Raw genomic sequence first — 24,394 nt, 5'->3', positions numbered from 1 at the left:
ACCAATGAGAGAAAAAATTTGTCTCTGTATTTTGAATGACGCTTTTTGAGTCTCTTCTGGATCTGGTTCAGTCCAATCTTTTATTGGTAGCTTGGATGATGGAGCTGTCCTCCCAGATCTCATATCCTCTGCGAACTTCCAGAGAACACATTCTGTTCTATTGTCCAAGCTGACTAGCCCCCAACTTTGGGGCTTAATGTGATGAAGGCATGACCCTGTTTCCATCCTTTCCTGTTACTTAGGAGTAGTAAGGAACAAGTACTAGAATTTCTCCAGGAGTAAGGTTGTCTTGGAGAAGCATGTATAGAAGGTTCTTGGTGTCCTTTTATCCTGACACACCTCTGACAGTGAGCTTCCAGCTCTTTAAAAATCACCTGTCAGTCTACTAGTATAGTATTAGCAACTAAGGATCGTCAAGTCATGAATATTTCTAGAATATATGGCAAAAATGAAGAAGTATAATATGTGCCACTATCTGTTTAACTAAGAGATTTTTGGCCCTTGTTTCAGGACATTTTTTATTGTTGCTAATTCATCTTTTGAATTGGGCTACCTTCTTTACCTGGCAATTAAACCATGTCAACCTACAGACAATTTCCCCATATTTTGGATCAGGCTCTCTCACTTGTCCTCTTTGATTACCTGTGTGGATATTATCAGATGTGCTACCCAGCTAGCCAGCAAATAAACATCTTGTAAACCTGTTTCCCCTAATGCTGTATGCATTATTTTGCCAGTGTACAGAGATTGTGTCAGTCTGACTGTACTGATTCTTTATTTCCAGGTTTACATTGCCTTTACAACTAACCCTAGGAATATAAATGACAGTATGGTTTTCCTTTCCTTTGTACAGCTTGGTAAGGATCTCAAAAATAGCTAAACTTGTCAGTCCTAGCAATGCTTCCAAATAATTTATTAATGTTATTTACTTCCTGTAGATTATAACACAAGTGAGCAAAAACAAGCATGTAAGAAACATGAACTTTATGTGAGTTTCCGAGACTTAGGATGGCAGGTAAGATTATAAATTATTTACTCTTTCCTAACAGTTCAAACTGGGACAATCTATTTTCAAGTCCCCCATTATTTACACTCTGTTTTCTTTAGGGAAATTGATATTCCAATGATGAAAGACAAATTCTTTAAATGCATTTTGTAATAAATCCTTATCAGTATTTCTATCACTATGACTTCACCTTTTTTAGCTCTTCTCTCACAAATATTGCATATATTAGCAGCTTTATTATTTGGATTCCTTCACATAAAGATACATTTAAACTATTGCTCAAGAGAGAAGTGAATCTGCAGTAAATGAAACCAAAATCCCCACACCAAGTGCTGAAACATTTAAAATTTTCACTAGTTCAGATTTAAACCTCCATTGTTCAGTGCTGTCTGCTGCAGGTCAGAGATTTCACTGGGGTAGGGTCCTATGGGAAATAAATCTTGGATCACTGCTCAGTGATCTTTATGATACCATAGCTAATTTCATATAATTTCTGAGGAAAAGTCATCCTGCCACACAGTAACAAAAATATAATGTACTTGCAGTAAAAGGTCATGCAGTCAGAGGCAGTGCGAAGAAAATAGAGAATATGGGAAAAGAAAATAGAGATCAGTCTATGGTTTTTTCCCAGAAAGCAAGGAAATATCTATAAAGAAAGAACAAGAAGGCCTTCAGCAATCTATAACTATTGCATATGTAGCTAAGAACTCAGGGATAGTTGTCTGTGCATTTCACAGTTCTCTGAATTATTTTAAAACAACTCTCCAGGAGCGGAACAAGTCTATGAGGAGAAAAATTATGCTATCTCTTTAGTGACAGCTCATCCTTTATGTATCTAACTCAGATTCTCACATGGCCTCATTATCCTGCCTGACAGTTTGTAGTATATTTATCCCCACAGCAGCCTGAAGAAGTAGGCAGAGGCTGTTTTCCCAAGTCTGCAAAGCATAATTATCCTGTCCAGAGCCACAGAGCAGGCTTGTGGTATTGAACTCAGGCCACTGAAAAAGTGAGCCATTGTCTCTTGATTACTGGGGTTTTTTTCAGATATCAACAGGGTTTTTTTTGTTTGCTTATTTTTTTATCAGTAAATTCTGATACGCTCCAAGGTGTGCTAGGCTCACAGGTCAGTGGCCATAGTGGCCACAGTAGTCAAAGAAAAAAGCAAATCTATTTTTTTGTACAAAGACTACTGTAAGAATTAAAAATTTCATCTGGAAAGCCAGAGCTACACTGTACAATATTTGACCAGTGAAACACAGAGTGAAATAGGACACCAAAAAAAAGATACAAATCCCAAGAAGTAGCTACATGATCCTCTCTGTCCTCCCTGCAGCACCTTCATTACCTGGCAGAGGAGGAACTCAGCAAACTAAACACAGAGCTTTCATTAGCATTTTTAAATATTTTCCTTCTTGTGGTCTTTTGCCCATGCTGTGTTGCTCGAAATACTGAAAATATATGATTCATTGACATGCCAACAGGTAATCACTATCAAAGCTCAGTCTCACACAATAATACCGTTAATAGTATTGAGTATGCTGAAGGAAGAGAATGCATTTTAGTTACTTTTGTTGCACTAAGAAGGGCTCAAGATTTTTAGTGAAGGAAAAGTATTCTACAAATATATTTTAATCTTTAATCTGCTTTATAGCTTCATTAGTTGGTATTCAGTACAGATATTTAGGTTTAATTAATTTTCATCTCAATTTTGCATGAATAAAACAAGCACTTTTTAAAAAAAACAAACCCAATCATTTCACATGCCACTTTATGAAGTTCATTTTGTCATTGAGCAAGTCTTAGTTTGATATAATTATAAATTCCATGAGTGTGAAAATATACTGAGTGGATTTATTTGTTCTTGTTTTAGGACTGGATTATTGCACCGGAGGGCTATGCTGCATTTTACTGTGATGGAGAGTGTTCTTTCCCCCTCAATGCCCACATGAATGCAACAAACCATGCCATTGTTCAGACTCTGGTATGCCTCTGACTGTGTTATAGCTGCCTATGCTGCGGTTCCTTGTGTCTTTGCTCAGAGTTTGCTCTTCTGTTTACTTCTACTACCTCTACTACCTTCTCTTTACCACTACTTAATTTTGACTGTTTCTGGGTAAATCATAACTCATATCAGAACCTGCTTTAGTGATTTTGTTGGAGAGAGGATGAACTGCTTGGAGTGGCCTGTGTGGTAGGTTTCCCCTCCATTTCAAATGCAATAGCACATGAGAAGAATGTGTTATATTGCTGGAGAATTGTGTAGACAGGAACCAAAGGGGCCCCCTGCTCTGACTTCCAAGAGTTTTTGCAGCTTATTGAAGCTCAGTGTTAACATCTATATGTTTTACCTTCCAGAAATGATGACACTTGGCCACTCCGTGGACCTCTGTTGTCAGCTGTTGGCAGAGATTCTTACACTGTAATTTAATGGGAAGCTTTGCAAACAGATGCATTTGCATGTAAGAAATTGTGTTCAGTCATGCCTGGCTTACAAATGCAATTTAAAAATAAGTGTGTTTGGATCTGTTGCTCTGCCTGGTACATGTAAAAGGGGATTTGCAGCCAGCTTTCTGCCTCTGCTAATTCTTATGTTAGTCCTGTGCCTCAGCTGGAGCAGCCAAAAAGATGATCTTAGTTGAGGCAGCTGGCTAGGCCTCCTCTACCCCAGCAGTGTTCAGCTACAGAAATCATGACCTTCAGACTATGACTAAATTTAATGCTGTGAGGCCAAAGTCTGGTCAGTCTGGTCAAAACCTGATTTTTCACCTGTCAGCTGAAGAGCTGGCTCTGAATAGCACTGGTATTAGCAGAATGATTGAGCAGGAGAGGAATGAAAGGTAATACACAAGGAGGGAGTCCCAGCACCAAATGAGAACAGGAAAGGGTTGTCATCCCCAGTTAGTTTCTGGAAAGTTCAAGGCACTCAACATAGATCAGAGAAACATGGAATAAGGTTCTGTTTGAGTTAAACTGATAATGGTAAGGTATCCTGACCATCAGATTATGCTGATGAGTCTGTCCAAGGATAATCATGTTTTTCTTTTATTTTCACATTAAAATCTGGGCCTGAAAACCCTTTCCCCCTTGAGAAATGGGTGGAGGTGTTACCTGGAATACTGGTCCAAACATCCCCCTCAAATCTAAACCGCACACCAAAAAACAACCCAAAACCAAGCAATCAAACAAACAAAAATAAAATTTGATTTCTTTCTGATAGAAAACAAGTTCTGTTTGTGAAAATTGCCAAGTATTTCTACATGAGAGAGACCTTTTCCTTTCCATTCAATTTTTCAGTTACCTTCTCAAAGTCCAGTCATCAATGCAACATTATTCCTCTATACTAGAATTCCAGTCAGGAAGATTTACAAAAAGAAGGGAAAATGTCAGAGCCTGAAAATAAGTACAAGTGTGTTAAGGAGTTCAGGTGAAAGGGAACAGAAAATGCCAGTTGGCAAGGAATATAGCAGTATTCTTAGAAGACAATGAAGAACAAGCATATCTACAGTCCTGAGCTGAAAAGAAGTAGGTCAGCAAAGCAACAGTATAGTATTATGCAAACATTGTCCAGAAAATTGCCAATATCACTGAGATCCCCAGGTTAGAGTTCCCTCCTGCAATTATGGACTGTTAAATAAGAGTTGGCTCAGTGCTACTTTCTCTTGTGTGTCTTCCCAGTGCAAAAATGGTTATTTTCCCATTGTTAAGGAATGTGTGTAGTTTGTCTGTTTTTTTTTAATTGGATACTTAATTTTTCCTCTTTTTATGGCCATTTTGGAATTGTGTGTCTCCCTTTGCATGTACTGTACATGCATTCAGTGCAGCCAAAAAAATCATGAGGCCAATTAAATTTTAGCTGTACATAAATTAGATGAGATAACAGTAGTTGGATGCTTTCTGGTTTAAATTATACAAAATTCAGATTTACACAAGGTGTGCATATGGGGATGGCTTGGGAAGCAATTATTCATACGCTCCACCCTAATCCAAATGCAGTCACCTCCTGGCCACAGTGATTACACCATTCTAAAAAAGCCTGTTCTTTGGGTTGGGAAGTGATTGTTCCTTGGTACCCCTCCAAACTTTACTGATTCTTTTTTATTTTCTATTGGAAAATGAATAGGAGAAATACAGGCCAGTGACTCACTCTCTCTCATTTTTTCTGCAACTGAACTCAGGCAAACAGACAATACAGATGCATATAAATAAAAGACAGGGTGCATTTAATGGGCTCTATAAACTTCCTTCTCCTCTCCTGCATCACCCTCAGAACAGGCACAGGGGTAGCATTGACTTCCTGGTCATGCAAGGCAATGGATCATCAGATTGGCTTGCACTGAATTTGGGGCAAATATTTGAAAAGGTTGTGAAAGATCACGGGGCCACAGATCTTCCATCAGGGGTGGCAGGGGCTGGTGGGACCAGGATTTATAGCTGGACAAATATCTGCCCAGGTCAGGCACAGTCACTTTTTTCTCCAGTGCTTTGCTATTCATTTGTTAAATAGTTTTTAAATGTGTCTAAACTGTTACAAAACAGCTACTTCAGGATTTATTATTGCTCATTTCAAAAGACCTTCTCTTGGTAACTGTTATGTAAAAATCGTTTCCTGATAGACTGTTCTCTGTTGTCTGCCAAAGGCTCTGGGTTTATATCACTGCAAGACAGATGGCTCTAACAGATTTGCAAAGACTTAACATACAAACAAAACCTATTACTGCTGAAGTCTTCATCCATGCCTTAATAATCTCTCTCTCTATTACAATTCCCTCTTCTCTGGCCTCCCCAGTTTCCAAGTCTTCAGCATGTGTAGAATATTACATTCAATCTTCTTTCAAGTACAAAGAACTTGTATTTCCCCCATTTTCTTTCCATTAGATCTTGGTTGTTCTGGGACACTTTTCAAAACTTTTTTCTTTCTGTTTAACCTTTCATTGATATATTTCAGCCTGGTGAACATAAAGACTTCTGTGCCTCAGTCTCTGCCCCAAATACTCTGTCCAGCTGGCAACCAACTTATGAACTGATTTTTATTCCAGTGGAAGTAGAATTGGATCCACTGATACCTAGATAAGACCTTAAAATGCACTCATACTGTCTGAGACCCCACATCTTACCATTTCACAGCCTGAAAACAGCTCCATTATGGGGCTTTGCTTACACTACCTTTGCTGTCTGCAATAGATTTTCCTCCACACTGAGCCCCCAACACAGGAAAGCATTTTAGCACATGCTGGGGTCCTGGTGAGACCTGGGGCTTGAGCCTTTGCCTCATGTTATGCCCTGCCCTCAGCAAAGATGGTACAGACAATATGTTTAAATGTTTTCCTGAGCAGCTGTCTAACTCCAATTCTTTAAATTTCATCTGAAACCAAACTTCCTGTCTTGGCCGCTTCTCATTTATCTCTCCATCTGCTTTTATTGTATAACTCTGCCCGTGCAATTGAAATCAGAAAAATGTGCTGGAGGTAAGCTGTACTTTAAAGTTGCTAACCGAGGAAAATTTGTGACCACAGCCCCTGCTGAATTGCAAAGACATGTTTTGCACTGACATTGTCCTTGCACCTCTCTGTTTGATATATGAGCTATGTATTTATCTGTCTTTCAGGTTCACTTGATGTTCCCCGATCATGTACCAAAGCCATGCTGTGCACCAACAAAACTGAACGCAATCTCCGTGCTCTACTTTGATGACAGTTCCAATGTTATTCTAAAAAAATACAGAAATATGGTGGTGCGTTCATGTGGCTGCCACTAAAATAAAAAAAAATAATCCAAAGCAGAGGGTTTTATTCAAAATTGTAATAAAATCAAGATACGAGCATTGCTGATGAAAAGGCAGGCCGAAATTTATTCCATTTCATGTCGTCTCTTGTTTAATTGTACAGTATAATGTATATAGTAGCTTTTATTTATTTAAAAGTATATAGTTTCTTTTGTATGAGCAAAATTTCAGAACCATTTATTTAATGGGTCACCTCACTAAGCAGTAGAAGTTCACAAATTAATTTTTTCAATTGACCATACTGAAATCTGCTTTATCCCATTTCAATATTGTTAAATAAAACCTTTTTGTATAGAATTTTTTTTAAGATAGAAACTCCAGAACTTCTGAAACTGCTTTGTATTTTTAGAGGAACTAAAATGCATTTGTTCATATTATGCCAATGAAAACTGTGGCAAGGTATTTATTTAGAAAAAGGCACAGGAGGAAAAAAAACTAAACAAAACTGCTCAGCTAAACATATTTTTTCCTTTAGAAGTTTTGCTCCATTAGGAAAAGTGAAATGTTGAACAGTGCTTAAGATGAAAAAATAGAAGTGAAAAAATTGCACATAATTGTTATAACTATTTTCTTTAACAAGTTGAGTGTAACTGGAGGAGTATGTTAGTTTTTGGCTTGTGAGCTGCAAAGTTTGTAGAAGAAAATTCAGGTTTCAGAAATTCTGTGTAGAGAGACTCTTGTCTCTGCCTATGACTTTGCAAGTTAACGCTAAAAATTGAATGACAACATTCTTACCTCAAATGATATCACTCTATTATCTATGACACTGCTCTGGCAGGTATTTTTATAATAGTATAAAACAAGCCAAAATCAAACAAAAAATCCACACAAGCCTTCCCATTACATACAGAAGTTACTATATACACAAAGTATACAGAATACAGGGTATGGAAGGGCTTTGCTTTATTTAGGTCCCATTTTGGATGTGTTTTATGAGTGCGCAAGGGAAGACACAGGGGGTGCAGCAGTTGTCACTTTTTAAACCAAAAATCTTATCCCTGGCAGTGGCTATTTTCAGGAAAAGATAAAAAACAATTTTCATAAGAAGATTCTGGGTAACTTGCAACCTACTTGCAGTCCCATCTGCTTTTCATTCAGGTGGGGGTTGGTTTAAATAATGAGACTCAATATGGGATATTTTTCCTTTTAGTTACATTAACTATTGTAACTTTAATAGTTCTTAAATCCATTTAAATAACTTTTTAGTCCCACTAGACTTTGGCCTCAAGTTAAATCCTTTGGCTGTCAATTACATAACCAATTACAAATTACCATTCCCATCACCACTACAGAGGTTTATTTTTAGTTAATTACACTTAATGTCTTTGGGCACCCCTTTGTTTCAATGTTATGAAAATGGGAAAATAGAAATGTTTTTCTCTCTATTACATGGCTAATTATAACATATGCTTTTATCATGAAGTGCCTTCATTAATAATGCTTCCTTTAAACCATTCGCAAAGAGTTGCTAAAAAATGGATAGGATTTATAAGTTTCTTCTTAGACAGTCTATTCATGTAAACTCTGACTTCTCTGGTTATTTAAAACATCTCAGCAAACTCAGATGATTACAAACTGATAAAATCAGCATGTGTGTGACTGTGTGTATGCATGTGAATAGGCAGCTGCCATTTTTGCAGAAACTAATTTATTTTATCTTGCTATTGAAGTAATACATAAATACTTTCTATGCATACATTCAATTTAAAAAAAAAAAAAAATATTACCAGTTCTGATTTCAGCCTTGAGAACTCTTTTCCCTTAATAGAAGTGTTCCATTTTACACTGCCATCTGTATTTTATACTGGCATTACCTATGTATCTACATTTAGTTGCAGTTAATGTACAATAATGTCTAGGAATAAAGGTCTGCATCTGAATTACCATTTCAGAAAAGTTAAACTCCTCTGTTGTCTTCAAAAAAATACTGGTTTTTTGTATAAATTGGGTAGGTGAATATGCTTTTTTGAGCTCAATTTATTCTAAATAGAATTTGATGAATCCTAAATTTTGGGTACATTAAGTAATATATTTTTAAATAATGGTGTACCATTTTGAGACTAAGAAGCTGAAGATTATTGTTATATTATTCTTTAAAATATGCTGTTGGAATATATTTCTATATTTTGAGACATAATAAACGTGTAATAATGTTTTCCTCTGCTGTGGCTTTGCTTCTTAGACATGTGACAAAATGACACTTACTTGATGAGTCCTTTTAAAAGGAAGAGCAGGAGATCATCAATGGTTACGGACAGATTTTGTTATAATTCATTTTTAGTACAGACATTTTGCAAAATTACTCTTATTTTGTTGCTTCTTAAACAGCAGATGGTGAACCACCTACACTACTAATAAAAATTAGTAATAAAAATCATACCTTCAAATCATACATCCAAGTGCTAGTATTCTACTCAAAATGCACTAGAAAGTAAAAATGGTTTCTAAAATTCCTAATAAACCCATAGCTGGACATTCCTCTGTTTGCAATAAGGGATACTGGCACCAAACTTTCTGCATGCTCTGGAGAAGTAAATGTAGGCATATTTTCATGTAAACATATTCCGTTAAGCTTTTTTTCAGTAGTAACAACTAATGCAAGACTTTTTGTACTTTTTCTTCTTCCTATCAAATACCTGTTAATTAATATATATTTATGCATAATATATACACACTTATATTTAATACAATGTGTACATAATTATATGAAAATTTACCCTTATCTGTAGCTATAGCCATTTCTCTAGTTATGAAGACTATTCCATTATCATTTAGGGCACAAGAGCTTTGCTCTTTTGCAAGCTGTTTAATGTTTCAACATCCTTAACAACTGGAACCTCAAGCGTTGAAAAGCCAAAAAACCCAGAATTAGTGTTATAAAGCTGTCTGGTAGCTGACAGCATATAGCAATACATTGGATCAGTGCAAAACCCACCTGGAGACATCTTGGAGAGTTGTTGGTGAGCATGTCTTCAAAAAAAATGATGATCATACTTCGTTCAGCTGTGCATCTATCTGAAAGGCTGTTCAGACTGGCATGCCCTCAACAATGCCATGACTCCTCCTTCTGCAGTAGGCTGTTCAGGTGGATATGCATTTGTGTGAGTGATTGGGTAGGTAGTGAGAATGAAGCCACATGAAGAGTTTGGCTATCTTTAGGAACAAGAAGCCAGGCCTTTCCTTGCTGCACATGAGAGCACAGATGTTTGTTTTGCATACTGGGATGTATAAAACTATAAAACAGTACTTAGTCTTTATATTATGATGTGAGTCAATTGTCAGGCCACTAAGGGCCTCATTTTGGTAAACAGCAGATCCATGAGTAGTGTGAGTTACACCTATGCTGTAGACACCTTAACTGCGACTCTCTTAGGGACCACATAGAAACGTTGCTTTTTTGGATTGCAATTCACCTATTTCTCTCCAAAGACTACAGAGTAGGTTTAGGACGGTGACTCTGCTTCGACCTTGTTTGAGCAACTGTAGCCAGTGACAATCCCTGACACCTTAAAAATAACATTACTTTGTTGAAAAAGTTTAACTCAGATGTTTATTTTGTATGTGAAGCTTTGAGGAACCTTCTGTTATTGTGCTGGGATGTCACACTTTTGCTTTGGAATATAATTTTCTCTACCATTTACTGGGAAAGGTTTGATTGCTGACTATGTGCTTCATCTGTTTTGTTTTGGTTGGTTGTTTTTTGGGCTTTTTCGTCAATTCCTCTTTTGGAAAAGTTTCATGATAAATTGAATTTTACTCAAAGATTGTTAAAAAAATGGCTTGGGCTTGTACTCATAAGACTGAAGTGTTTCAGCAATAACCAAAGCATTCTAATTACCAGGACCTTAAAATTATGTTATTTCCAGTCTCTTCTGCTTTTTTACTCACACATTCAGCTGTGTAAAGGGAGAATCTGACATGTGGTGCCTGAATGACAAAGCCACATGTGAATTATACAACATTATCTTTTACTATCTCATCTGAAGTCACAGAACTTGCAAAATGTGATTTACAATGTGTTACTGAATTCTTACTCACAGCAATTGAGCAAGAGCTTGATTAAAAACAAAACTAAACTAAAAATGCAACAAAAAACAGTGAGAGGAGGTTTTCTTGCCATCTTAATTCAAATAAATCAGCATCAAATGTGGTATATGAGGGGTTGTGAATCTCTTGCGAATTAAATGGGCCTTTTGTATTCTGTTCTCCACATTTACAGCACATGACACAGACACTTCTCCCAACTGCTATATTTCCAGCTAAATGCTTTCTGTTCTCTTCCTGTACATTTTTGCTTCCAATAGGCACCTCCGATTATTCTTAATAATATGAATGAATATTTTCATTGCTTTAGCAGATGTTAATGCTTTACAATAGAAATATGTGTTATTAGTATTGCTAAACTTTACATGTACAGGAAAGTGGAGAGGCTTGACAAAGAGGAGAGAAGAAGAGAGGCAGTATAGGGAAGACAACTAGGCCTCCAATGTCCCAGTGCTCTAAACCCTGTTGCACACTCTTGGTGAGTGATGCATACACTTGGCACTTCTGCCCATGCAGCTCATAACTTTAAGGAAAGACAGGCAGTCTTGGGGGTTACCAGGATGTATACTTTGCATTTACAAAATATTTTTGTATTTTCAGGGTTACTTGTGTACAGAATGTAGACCACACCTTTCCAATGTGGGAGCGGCTGTATTTAAAAGCTACTTCTAGGGAACCAACAAAGATTATCTTGCAGCAGATCTTGGAGCACCTTTTCAACAGGGTCATAAATCTGTATGGGTAGAGTTGAAGGCAGTGTAACATCCCTCCCTTTTCTTACATTTTCCTCCTCCTCAGTGGGAAGTTCAGCAATGCGTTAAGACTGGGACTGTGTTCATATCTGTGTAGCAGGGGTTCTCAGGCCAGATGTTGGCTGGAGATGTGAGAGCAACATATTTTCTAGGGAACAGCTCTCAGAGAATAATATTGAAGCAGAGATACGGAAGCAGATCTTCTCTGTAAAACTTGTCCTGGTCTCTTCTGGGTTTAAATCTGACTTACGAGCAGAAACGAGTGAAAATGAGAAAGGTCTTTGACTAAATTGTAAGGAGAAAACTTTGTGGGGGATCTTTCTGGCATCTCTGCCTCCAAAAATTCTTTGACAGAGAAGTCCAGGCTTGAACCTGGAGCTACTTGACTTCAGAGAGACCAAAAGTTGGACAAGACATGGGGGAGAAATGCAGCACATATATCAAACTCCCTAAACTGATCTAATTGGAAAATAAAGCTTCTCATACCCAGTTATTTTCTTGGTTGCTGAGCTGTAAGGCCACAAGAACGTGTGTTCCCTTTTATTTGGGCAAATTTTACATCCACTACTGGGATTCCTATCCAAAATTAGTGTTTCTCCCTTAACCTCTGCAATGGCTCTTTTCAGCCTTCTCAGCATGTTATCTGTTTTATTATTCAAGACTAACAGGTCCCACCGGGAGTGCTCTTTCCTAGGCTGTACTGCAGGGACAGAACAAAGACAAGACCTGCCAAGTCAGTTACTTGTTTAACTGGGATGTGAAACTTTGAGAAAGATTTTTGCTTTTGCTTTTTTTTTTTTTTTTTTCTTTTTTTTCTTTTTTTTCATTTTTGCATGCATTTGGAATTTTCTTGGTTTGCTATCTTGGTATGAATTCTTGTGGACAAAAACACATAGGCAAGTGCGTAGGGTTCCATGAAATCTGTCTGTGAAAAGGATTTGTGCATTTAGCAAGAAACAAAACTCCCTAATTTATTACAGGTCTTAAAATTGAATTATATATAGCTAATTCTATTCCACGTAAAGGAAAGAGCTTTTGGCAAACTACTGAGCCTGAGAATATTTCATGTTTTGAAATCTTCTAGTTTAGTGAAAATTTAAGAGTTTCTAATTAGCAGGACCTACATTGTGTACCTCAGGACATATAACCAAGGGCCAGATCCATATACTCAGATGTACTGGTGTACATACAAAATCTATCAAAATTAATAGTGCCCTGGAAATACCTGTAAACATATTTCTGATTCTTTCTGTTTACCCATATTGGACAGTGAGGTAATGAGAATGATACTCATGCCAGAATACAATTAACTTCCTAATTCTCAGATTTCTTCTCCTTCTAAATAAGGCCTGATTCTTTTACTCTTTCGTCTGACTCATCTACAACAAAATAGAGCTGAAGATAACTTAAAATTACGGGAAATTAATTTCATGCTTCTGAATTGAACTGCATGTGGAAGTTCCCAAACTTTAGTTAGAAGTTTGAAAAACAGCCATGAAAGCAGTTTTCAAAAAGTATTGTAAGAGATCCTTGCAGATCTCCAGAGCTCACACCAGCACTGTAGAAGTGGTCATTGGGGCAGAGAAGCCAGGACTGTGCTGACATCTGGCAGAAGCCCCATCAGCCTGGCAGGGGCTGTGGCTGCAGGGCACTGACGTACTCAGTGAGGAGACAGCAGCCCACATTTGTGGAAAGGAGCCTGGAAGCTGCAGGGTTCCCTTCTCTAACACAGCACAGACACAGGGGCTGGCGGGCAAGGAAACAGGAAAAGTGTCTCATAGAATGGTGCACTGAAAATTCTTGCATTTAATCATAAAAGTGCTTAAAGATATGGCTCTATTTCAAAAAAACAGAAACATATTCATTGTGAAATTCCCACTCTGGCTAAAATTTCTCCTGACATTTCTGAGTGAAGCTTCACTGACATTTTCACAGAGGTTTGCTCATTTTTGGCAGGAAAGAATTTGACCCCTCTCTTCAATCATGTTACACCCCATTTCCACTGACTGTCTCTTTTCCCATTCTCTTGGTTTTTCCCATGATGTAAATACATGCTGCAGCAGAAGCAGCAGTGTTCCTCTGGATTTACTCTAGAATAGCTAAGTAACTAATAGCTAAGAATAGATAATTGCAAAATATTTCCTACAGTGTTTTCCTCTCATTCCTCTGAATCTTTTCCCTTAGCTGACCTTCGCTGTTAAAAAAACCTGTAAGAAATGAGCCAAATAATAATTGTTAAGGCAGAAATCATGTGAAACGTACATATTTAAATTGTTTTAATTAGCTAACTAAACATGATATACAGCTCTTATATAATTCTCCTTGCAGTCATTAGTTACATGGCACTGCCCTGACTCTAAGCACTATCAGCCTTCCAGGAGAGAAGTCTGCTTGAATTTTCAAGCAATGCCAGGCTATCAAGTTGTTTCATCTCACAGATGATTTTTGCAATTTTTTTAACAGGTTATTCCACTAGAAGTTTACTCAATACAATAACATTCTTCAGAAGGGCACTGGTGTGCAGCCAGGAGTGGTAACCCCTTCCATTAATGTATTTGGATCATGATGAGAATACATGTCCCCAGTTTGGTTTTCTTCGTGTACATTAATTATAGTCTAGATATTAAGAACAACACTATGGCTTTTCAAGCAAGGAAGAGATCTCTGTCAGACAGTAAAACAAATCTGTGGTCTTTTCTAATTAGTGGTTTTGCCTTTATAATCTTTTGTCATTTCCCAAAGACTACAGAATCCACATCAGTCATATCAATTACAACAATTAGCTTTCCTGTGGACTGCTCTAATGTCATGCATTTCTAATCACCTACACATTTGTTGTGTAGGCAATTACTATGCTCATTTACTTGCAACCAGAATTTTAGTAGTTATGTATTTGTTTCCTCATTTTCCCATCAACATCAGCTTTTTCTCCTTCACAGTCACAATGCAATTTTTTCACACTGCAGAAAATTAAGTATTCTGTTTAAGAAGAGCTGTGCAAACTCCATTTTTTCCCTATATAAAGACAAAAGGAAGTGCTTTCAAAGCAATTTCTATATGACACAAAACAGTTCTATGTAGATATTTAAGGTAATAATGCTCTAGAGGCCATGAAATTGTATTATTGTTTATTTCCAGGTTTTTTGCAATACCAGCAGCAGCTCAGTCAGAACACACATATCGACATGGAAACACACTATGCAGGGTAGAAATACATATAAATGTTGTTGGTAATTTTAGGGTCACTGAAATGAGCTAAGATCCAAATGACTGTGCAAAAGTTTGTGAATGGCAATTTAAAGTGTGTTTTCCTGCGCATTTCCCCCTTGATGCAAGCAAGCCTAGGTGCAGAATTAAAGGGTGTTCTAGTGACTACACTTCTGTGAGGTGTATTCAGTGAGATGCAGAGCATCAGCTCGCTTTGAAATCAGCTTTTAATTTCCACTTAGGGTTTACTTTCTCTTGCATTTTCCCACGGACATTCAGCTGCCTTAAAAGTTCTGTTATAATAGCACCATCTTCTGACTAATGTCCTGTCAGGAGTACTTCTGAGTATTTTTATCCTTGGTTCATTGCAACTCTGAGGGTCCTACCTCTGTGAAAGGTGGCTGCTCCCCTGCTTTCTGCTCCAGAGCATGCAGTGAAGTGGTTAACCATACAGTGCAATCATCTGTGCAGAGCTGGGAATTCCTGAACATTGGCAGCCCAATGTTGAAATGTACACACATTTCCAATGAAAATGTTGAGAGAATTAAATTAAAACAGAAAGTGTTCTGCTGACATTTTTGATGCTGACTCAGCTTTTTGTAAGGACCACTGACGGCACTTGCATTCTCAGTCTCTTCCAAGGTCACGACTGTATGCTAGATGTTTTGAGGAGTCTACTACAGTATAAATGCAGCCCAGCTATTAAGGTTTTAACCTTATTTAACCTTTGTTTATGCACAAAGATGTAGATCTGCAAATTACTAAAAATTTTTGGATAGATTTTGCAAGAGGAAATTGCATTTTTCATATCAGACACATTTAAACTCTTGGCTGTGTTCTAATACAGGGTCTTTTCTTCTCATTTCCATCTGGACAGCAAAGAAAACACAAGAGTGACTGTCAGCTGACTATCAAAGCAATTTAGTCAATTAATGTTGGAAAGGCAGGAGACTAATATTTAAAGTCACGTATCTAGTTTATTTCATATAAATTATTAAAAATTCAAATACAGTTTAAAGGGTGCAAAACCAGAGTCAGAAGTTTCCTTGGTTCAAGAAAGTGAGATGGGCTTAAAAGTTCTGGGTTGCTTCCCCGCTTCTATCATTGGTTCACAATGAAACTTTGGAAAATAAGTATTCCATATCTTCATGAATTTGACATGCATTAATAAAGGACAAGTGAAATTAATTAGGCTTTGTGAGACCTTTTGACATTCAGATCCATGAAGCAGAGCAAAAATACTGCTATTTGGGGCATTAGATGCTGCTGTAGTTTTGTTTCTGAATTCTTATATGTCATACACTTCTTTTTCTAATAAACCAAAATTTTCAGAGATATGTTTGCCTCTTTTAGCTCTCATTTTTAATACAATAATAATAACATGTACCAGTATCAAAGGAGAATTAAGAGGATAAACACCTTAATAGTAATGAGGGGGTCAGATAACAGATAGCCCTGTTTGTGCATATTTGTTACTTGCATACACAAATGCAAATGTGTAAACACATGCCATCTGAACTGAAATGTTTCTTAATTAAAAGAATATTCCTTCATTAGAAAATTGAATCTTTTTTCTAATTTTCTCACTTCAATTCAAGGTACTTGAATTTGAATTCAAATATTTTTTAATATTGAAGAACTCCTTTAGTCATAAACAAAGAAAATTATTTGCTCAAGCTATTTTTTTTGTTTATTCCCTTCAAGTGACTTTCTCCAGTCTATGAAGTGTTACTGTTCATGTTCTCAGAATTTTCTAGATATTGGGAAAAAGTCTGAAAAACATGATGTGCAGAGCTGATGACTCACTGAATCTAAGAGGAATTTTCTCTAATTAGTGACTTAGGATAATCGATTGCACTATAGCAGTCTTTGTAGAATTTTACACGTTAATGCAAGGTGTAGGGCAGAGAAAACTGAAATGAATGCCTAAATAGACATTGTAGTTGTGTTTATCTTTATTACCCTCATGAATAAAAGTGAATAAACCAAACAGAAATATACATTGTTGGTTATAATAATATTCTTTACTGTATAGCTCCACTGGGATATTGAGTGTCACTAAAAATGGAGTAGTTTGGGGCTTATGCACACTCAGGGCTATCTACAATTGTTCACTTCAGAAGCCAAGTCATGGTGAGCTTGCTGGATCAGAATACTCACTGCTACCATTTCTCCACTTATTTTCAGAACAAAAAGAAAGGTAGATGTAACTGTAGAACTCATCTTAAAGGTCAAGAGAAAAGAGCTATCTTAAAATAGCTTGGAGCAAGATGACAGACTCTGCATTCAATTAAAATATTAGCGAGATGATACCCCCAGATGGATTTAGTTCTTATGGTGGTTTCTAGCTATACCTATTTGTTTCATCTTCTGCACAACAAAATGTAGGGTCAGAGCAGCCCCAGGGAGCAAAAGCCCTTTGTAAAGAATATAGAGGCCCTCAAAAACATAATTCTTTTAATTTTCTTCTTAACTTTCCCAGCTCTAAGCCTGTTCACACTGGTGAACTGTAACGCATATTGAATTTGCATTCAATACATTAGTGACTCTACCATGCACCCTTTGATATCTAAGCACTTTTCTTCTTCACACACTATCATTGAGAAACGGTTTTAGATGTCTATTTGTTAACATATGTTCTCAGCATTTGTCTCACATTTATCTGTATGTCTTTTCATGTGATATTTGCTTTTCCTGTACTTTATTTGTATGTATATATAAAGAAAATGTCTGCCGTTGGGATAAAGATTGGTCTTCAGAAAGGATGTTAGCCTTTTTCACTCCATCTATTTCAAAAAAGCAAAGAATCACTGAGCAAAACAAATTGGCTTATGGACACAGTATACTGCTGGAAAGACCAGAACGCAATGTGATGGTATCATTTTGCATTCATATTCCTGAATTCCCTGGAAGATAGGTAAAAATCACATGGAAAAAGCCATGTCTCTCTGGGCAATGGATCTATGCTTGGCTGATTTGTGGCTTCTCCAGACAATGTCTGCAGCATGGTGCTCAAGACCTGAGCAAGACTTCTCCCTGAAGGGCTGCACGTGTAACACATGCTTTAGGGATCCTCTGTCCTCCTTTGTTCCAGTTTTGCTGTTATTTTGGGATTATTGAGCACCAGTGTTTGTCCATCTATATCAGCTCAAATTGACATTGTCAAAAGGCATCAATGTCTTTGAATGAAAACAGAATTGCTTGGGCTTGTATTTTGGTACTATTATATATTGCTTTCCTTATTAATTTTTGAGATGTCATGAATAAGACTAGAAGTTTTGGTCCTTGAGCTAGATCTGCAATTGGTGCATTTTGGAGCAGTGTTATGTCTGGCTGGTACCACCAGTGTTTTGACACTCTAATCTCATTGCAGCACAGAAAAATGAAGCTTTCCCACATCATACGGTGCAGTAAGCATAGAAAGAAAACCTGGATTCAGAATTTATCCAACAGCAAGCATTTATCTCAATTTTTTTTTTTTTTTTGTATCTTTCCAAATAATGGAAAGATGTAAAAAGCACAGATTTTAATCCCATGGGTTGTACTGGCAATGGAAAAGTCTTGAAAGGTCAAATGGAAGATTTGATTATTTCTAATCTTATTCTTGTTGTTTTATGAAAAGCTACACATGTTGTAAGTTAACCATTTTAATAGGTGATTATTAATATAGGTTTTATAATTACAATATAAGTAATAGGAAATCTGATTAGAATGCCAATATAAACTCTTTTTCTTCTTGGTTCCCATGAAATTTTCTGTTTTAACTCTGTTGAAATAGAGTTTGAGAATTTAGTCTTTTGGATTTTTGTACCTGATATTTAGATTTTTTTTTCTCATTTCTCAGAGATCAGACATTCACAGGAAGATATTATTAATAATAAAATATAATGCATGAAATTGCATAAAGATGTGATCCTCTATTGTCCTCTTGGCTAGCAGATTTTTTGCTACAACTGCTATAATTGCATTTCAGACTTCTTCATGAACATCTGAAGAATAAGTAAATGTATGAGAATGGCAGACTGTTGGCTTTGCTGCATGCTCCTTAGGGCCTCACTCAGAAAGTGAGAGAAATCTAATCAAGGTTTGGGTAAAAGTGCCTTATGGAGAATAAGACATTATGAATTGGGTTTTTTATGTCTTTCTTAAGAACTGGGAAATAAGACTGTCTGAGGCTAAGTTAATAAGGGAAATTATATAATAAAAAAGTTATTCATAGACATGTATTTTTCAGCAACTTATTCTAGCACTATAGTAATAATAATTATCAGAAAACAGAATTTATGACACTCAGTTACAATCTGTCTTTCAAAAAAGCTCTAGCTGAGTTATAGATAAGATGGTGCTTAGTAATATATGGCACTTGGAATCAGGAGTCTCTTGTACAACATAGAAATTATTACAGTCTTTACAATTAGCCTGGTTTGGAAATAGAATGGCTAAAATTCTCAAAGATACACAGGGTAATTAAAGATTTCCATAACTTTTGAAAAAGTACCTTTGATATCATGAGTTAGAAACCTCAGACTGATATAGGAAACCAAATGTTATTTAAATGCTGCAAAAACTATCATCCAAATAAAAATTCAGATAAATATTAATATAGCCATCACCAAATCCTTAAGCTGCCTGAAGTCTAATTTTTTCTGGTAAAGTTCCATAAAATGCTTAATTGAGAGATACTTTAGTACTGGCTACACTTGCTTACACTGATGCCTGAATGTGTGCAGGAGGCATTCCCTACCTGTTTCCTCGCTGGCTCAATGTGCTGGTGCGCAAGCATAACCTGCCTTAGCTTTCCCAAGATCCCACCCTTTGCCAGGATCCTGACCTCTCCGTGCTGAATCATTTCAGCATGCAAATCAACTGGAAATGTTGGATGTGGAAAAAGGTGGTTTTTTTCCCTCAGCATGCTGACCAGGATCAATAGAACACCAGCCAAATGCTCAGGTGTGTGTAGTAGAAAGGGTGGGAGTAAAGGATGGGCAGAACCATCCAGCTCAGCCTGCTGTAGAAACCCACCATTGGCAAATGCTGCACTACACCACATGGAAAGAGCAGGAATGAAGATGTTTTCCTCACCCCAGTGATTGTGAAGGTTTCTTCCAGTCACTTAAACCAAGGAGAATTTGCACATTCATTTTTCCATCTGCTTTGTTTGCCATGAGCAGTTTAAGCTTGGCTCTCATTTGGAGGCCAAATCCCCTGACCCTATCACATGGGCTACTATGCATCCCACATTTTCACTGTGGTAGCAGGTCACCCAACAACTGAAGCAGACACTACCAGACCTTCCTGGAACCTAGCTGAGCATCTAGCCCAGCTTACTCCACCCTCTGGGAATCTAGGAAACCAGTGTCATCTTCCACCTATGAGCTGTTCCTGCAGCTCCTCCATGCCTCTCTGCTTTCCCAGGTATGTGCCACACAACTTGCTATTCTCAGCCATATGTGCAAACTAGATATTACAAATTGAATTTCTCTTATGAAGGATATTTTGGGATAAAACGGTCTTTGTATTGTCTGACAGAATTGCTCTTCTTTCAGTAGCATACTTAAATCTTTGTGTAGGAGAGAAAATACGTTTATGATTATGAGGATCATTACCTTCATGGCTGAAGAACTCACATGGGATATGTGGGCTGTAATCTCCTCAAGCTGCTCTGTGCCCCACGTTACCGCATCTTGCTCTCTAACACTCAGCTTTTTGGGTAAAAGGGAACACTGACACTGGCATGACTACTTTTTACCACCATTACCACACGCCCTTTTTTGCCTAAGACTGCAAAAACATTAGTTCACAAAGGAATTCATGGCATGAATTCCAGTTACACAGGATCTTCTTTTCTGGCAAATCTTCAAAAATTACTTTAGCAGTATCTGCTCCTTAGCTTAGATAGTTCTCCTCTCAGTTTCTGTTCAGAGACAGCAACTGATTACTGTTGATTACTCTTGGGAATAGGGAGATATGTAAACCCTTGGGGTTACAGTGCTTTGCTTTTTGGTGACTATACCCTATGTACAGACCAGGCTGGAAAGGGAACTTACACCTTTAAGTCCCTTAGAAACTTTTGAAAGTATCATTGCCCGCCATATTAGCTGAAAAATGTTTTATAAAGAATGTGATACTCCCTGCCTGCTTCAGGATATATAATCTGGACTCTGAACCCTGTGGTCACTGTGGAGCCTCCCATTCACAGATACATTAAAGAGATGTAGACCAAAAAAGCTAATTGCATTTCTCCAGCAAATGTAATGTGAGACCCTCACATAGTAGCTGATCTAATTTTCATCAGACTCAGTTCACTATTTTAGGAGATTTCATTGCAGAAAGTAAAGGAATTGCTTCCATGACTGTATTTCAGCAATCAGCTTAAAAGTACAGATGCTTTTTCTTCTTGTCTTGCACTGTTAGCTTTATTTCTGTTCTATGATCGCCAGTTAAAATTGTGTTTTCCTTTTTGTTTGAGAATTGTCTATAACTAAAAAATTGTAAGACAACGCACATTAGATCTGAAAATGTTCTCAAAAATTTTGTCCATTTTCCTCCTCTATACACTTAAAATATATCTCATGAAGCAGAACGGCAATTTTAGTCACTGTAACTATGTCTGCTCTGGCTTAACAGTGATGGGGCATGGGATCATCTTGTTTCTGTGCCCTTCTGCTGTCCATCTCCAAACTGCTGGTTAATAATTGTAGGTTTTTGTCTGGACACAGCTTTGTTCACACTAGCTAGCACTGTCCCATAGGCTCAGTTCAGGGATGGTGTGTGCCAGGGAGCTGCTGCCAACAGGCAGGATGGGTGAGGCCATCCTGCATGGAACACAAGGACACAGCAGACTTAGCTCTGTGGACATCACCCTGCCAAACCATCTGTCCTTTGAGCCACAGGGTGAGCCCTCAGGGATGTATCTACAGAGGGCAACAATCCCACTTCCATGGTGAAAAGGAACAAGGATAAAATCTTTGTTTCAGCCAGAGAGGACTATCAATTCAGACTTCTCAAATAGCAGAGTATAGAAAGAGTAGCCAATTAAACATGGTCATTTGCTAATAGGCTGTTTCACTTTTTTTCCCTCCAGATTGTATTCCCACTTGATTTCACCCTGATACTTTAAGAGAGCTGGGAGAAGTGACACTGTCAGGTGGAAAAGGTTATGAAGAACAAAGGAGCAGCAACCCAGGACTGTCCTGGAGAGACCAGGGAAGACTGGAGACAAAGTAAATAGTTATAAAGAATAGGAAAAAAATAAAAAATCAGTGAAATTGGGCAATTCTTCCCTCATTTAGACATGATTGACATTTTCTCATTGAATTCCACTGATTTCTGAATTAAAAGAAAAAATAATTAATTATCCAGACAGATTAACTTCATGCTTCTTTTTCATTTTGAGTCGCATGTCATATTGGATCAAATTCATATGACACTTGATCTCAGAACATTGTTTAAAATTTTAATATCAGTTGGCTCATTAAATTGGCTTAGAGGTTTTTATATTCCTTTTAGAATATACAACTATTTTCATTAATCTTTAATAAATTATATACCAGTACCCATATAACTGATCGGAATATTCATATTCATTGTGATATTGAATTTCACAAGTTGATGTTTAAAATATTTCTTTAATCTATATTTTCTATTTTTGTTCTCCTTTAATTTTTTTCCTTGCTATTGTATCAACAAAAATTATTTTAAATAAATAATTTCCCTAAACTATACTGCTTATTTAGTTTTCTTTTTCCTATTGTAGCAAAAATGATACAATGTTTTTTTATGATTAAGGAACAAAAAACCCAGAATGCCTAAAAGAGGCACAAAGATAGAAGGGAAAACCAGAACCAAACATTAACACACACGCTTCAAAGAAAAATCTTCTTTAACTGAAGAAATGAAAGATATAAGGAGTTCTTTGTCTTCGTCAGAAAATACCAGTTTACTGGGGGGTGGGAGAAAAGGAGTTCCAAGACTTCACTGAACATAATACTATAATCTGGATGTCTTTCTGCATGCTAAAGGAAGCTTTGAAATTTTTTTTCATTATTCTGGCACTGAATTTAAAATTTGACAATATATTCCTTGAATCAACTTTTGCTGAAGATGGCAAAAAATGTAATTTTTGGAGTACATTTTCTGCTAATCCAGCTACTTTAGTTTGCACAGCTGGGAGACTTCTATTTTTTCCTTCAGCCTTTTCTCCCTCCCCTATTCTAATTTGTTATTGTTTGAAATTCTGAGAATGTTTTACACACATTTTCAGTGTAGAACATTTGGATCCTGATAAACGAATGACAAGTATGATATAAAGCCTTGTGGAAGACCCTGCAGGGTCTGCCCAGAGAGAAGAACACATCTGTCTCCAGCTGTGCAGTCATTTAGGAGTGAAATGACTTGTCCTGGGTTGGTCAAAGATAGTAATTATTTTTTTTGTTGATGTGAAAATCAAAGGTTATTCTCGGGAAGTAGGGACAAGGACTGTGGTATTTGGCAGGAGAGATTTATCCAGGATATAATTTAGTGCGTGGTTTGCACATTAACCTGGTGCTAATGCATGTGGATGGCAGTGAAATTGTAAACAGTCTGATGTAAGATAAGTTATAATTGGTGAAAAGTAAATTAATCTACTGGTCATGAATCTTCCACAGTTAGCAGAACCTTGAGCAGCTGTTACGTTCCACAATCACACTTTGAAAAGAGGCTGCTTGATCCGAGGATTTCTTGCTACAGTGCAAATAACTTCTTCCTCCTGTCCCAGATGTGCAGCTGCAAACAGCTTTCTGTTTATTTATGTATTTATTTATTTATGTATTTTAATAATGTAACCCTGGTTTTAGGAGCAGTATCCAGTTTTAGACTGATATAACTCACAAACTTCTTCCCAAAAGAGTGAATCCCTTGGTTTTGTGATTTGCAGAGTGCAAACTGAGAATACTGTCCCCCTCCTTCAAAACCACAGAGGTTGGAGCTTATAAATATGACTTTTCATAACTGAGTGTAGTATGACCTCATGGTCAGAAATGAGATATAATATTTATTTATCCACAATTTCATGATGCTGATTCCATGAAATAGCTTTCTCATGTTTCTCATTTCTAACTTTGACTTATATATGCAAATACATTTACTCTTCTAAAAGTTACTCAGTATAAAACACGAATATACAAATTGTGTGAGAAAAGTGGAAAAAAAAGCTGCAGAAATGATGACTGAAAGCCCTTACAGCAGACCAAGATTTAATTAATATTTATGCACTATTGTGACACAAAACATTTTTCAATATTACTGACGTAGACAGCTTTTTTGTTAAAAAAAGTATGACTTTCACTATCCATAGAACCTCCATGGTTCTCTTTACTAAGTCATATGCTGCTGAGATTTGTCCTATTTTAAATGAGGAAAATGCCATGAGCTAAAATGAGATATACTGATATAAATCCAGAATAAATTATGTTAAATTTATGCTTAAGAATAAAATATTTATGGCCAATTCCCATGACAAAAATAGTCCGCCTGGAAGAGTTTTGGCAAAAAATCAGAGACAGCAAAACAGTTTCATAATTGTAGCTCATTCACAAATATTAATGGAAACATGTTTTG

At 36.9% G+C, this 24,394-nt stretch overlaps 1 protein-coding gene across 2 annotated transcripts in view; it reads left to right on the top strand.

Moving 5' to 3' along the window:
• BMP5 (bone morphogenetic protein 5) overlaps positions 1–8,912 on the top strand; it is a 55,552-nt gene extending 46,640 nt beyond the window's left edge. For both annotated transcript variants that reach the window (XM_058836882.1, XM_058836883.1), the window contains 3 exons: positions 939–1,015; positions 2,880–2,990; positions 6,615–8,912. In XM_058836882.1, coding sequence (XP_058692865.1) covers positions 939–1,015; positions 2,880–2,990; positions 6,615–6,764 — 338 coding nt within the window. In that variant the 3' untranslated portion in view covers positions 6,765–8,912. The remainder of the gene's footprint in view (positions 1–938; positions 1,016–2,879; positions 2,991–6,614) is intronic.
• The last annotated feature ends 15,482 nt before the right edge of the window (positions 8,913–24,394 follow it).

Source organism: Poecile atricapillus, chromosome 3 (genome assembly GCF_030490865.1).
Source record: "Poecile atricapillus isolate bPoeAtr1 chromosome 3, bPoeAtr1.hap1, whole genome shotgun sequence".
Lineage (NCBI taxonomy): Eukaryota > Metazoa > Chordata > Aves > Passeriformes > Paridae > Poecile > Poecile atricapillus.
The sequence above is the reverse complement of the archived record's forward strand: the minus strand, read 5'-3'. Positions and strand labels throughout refer to the sequence as shown.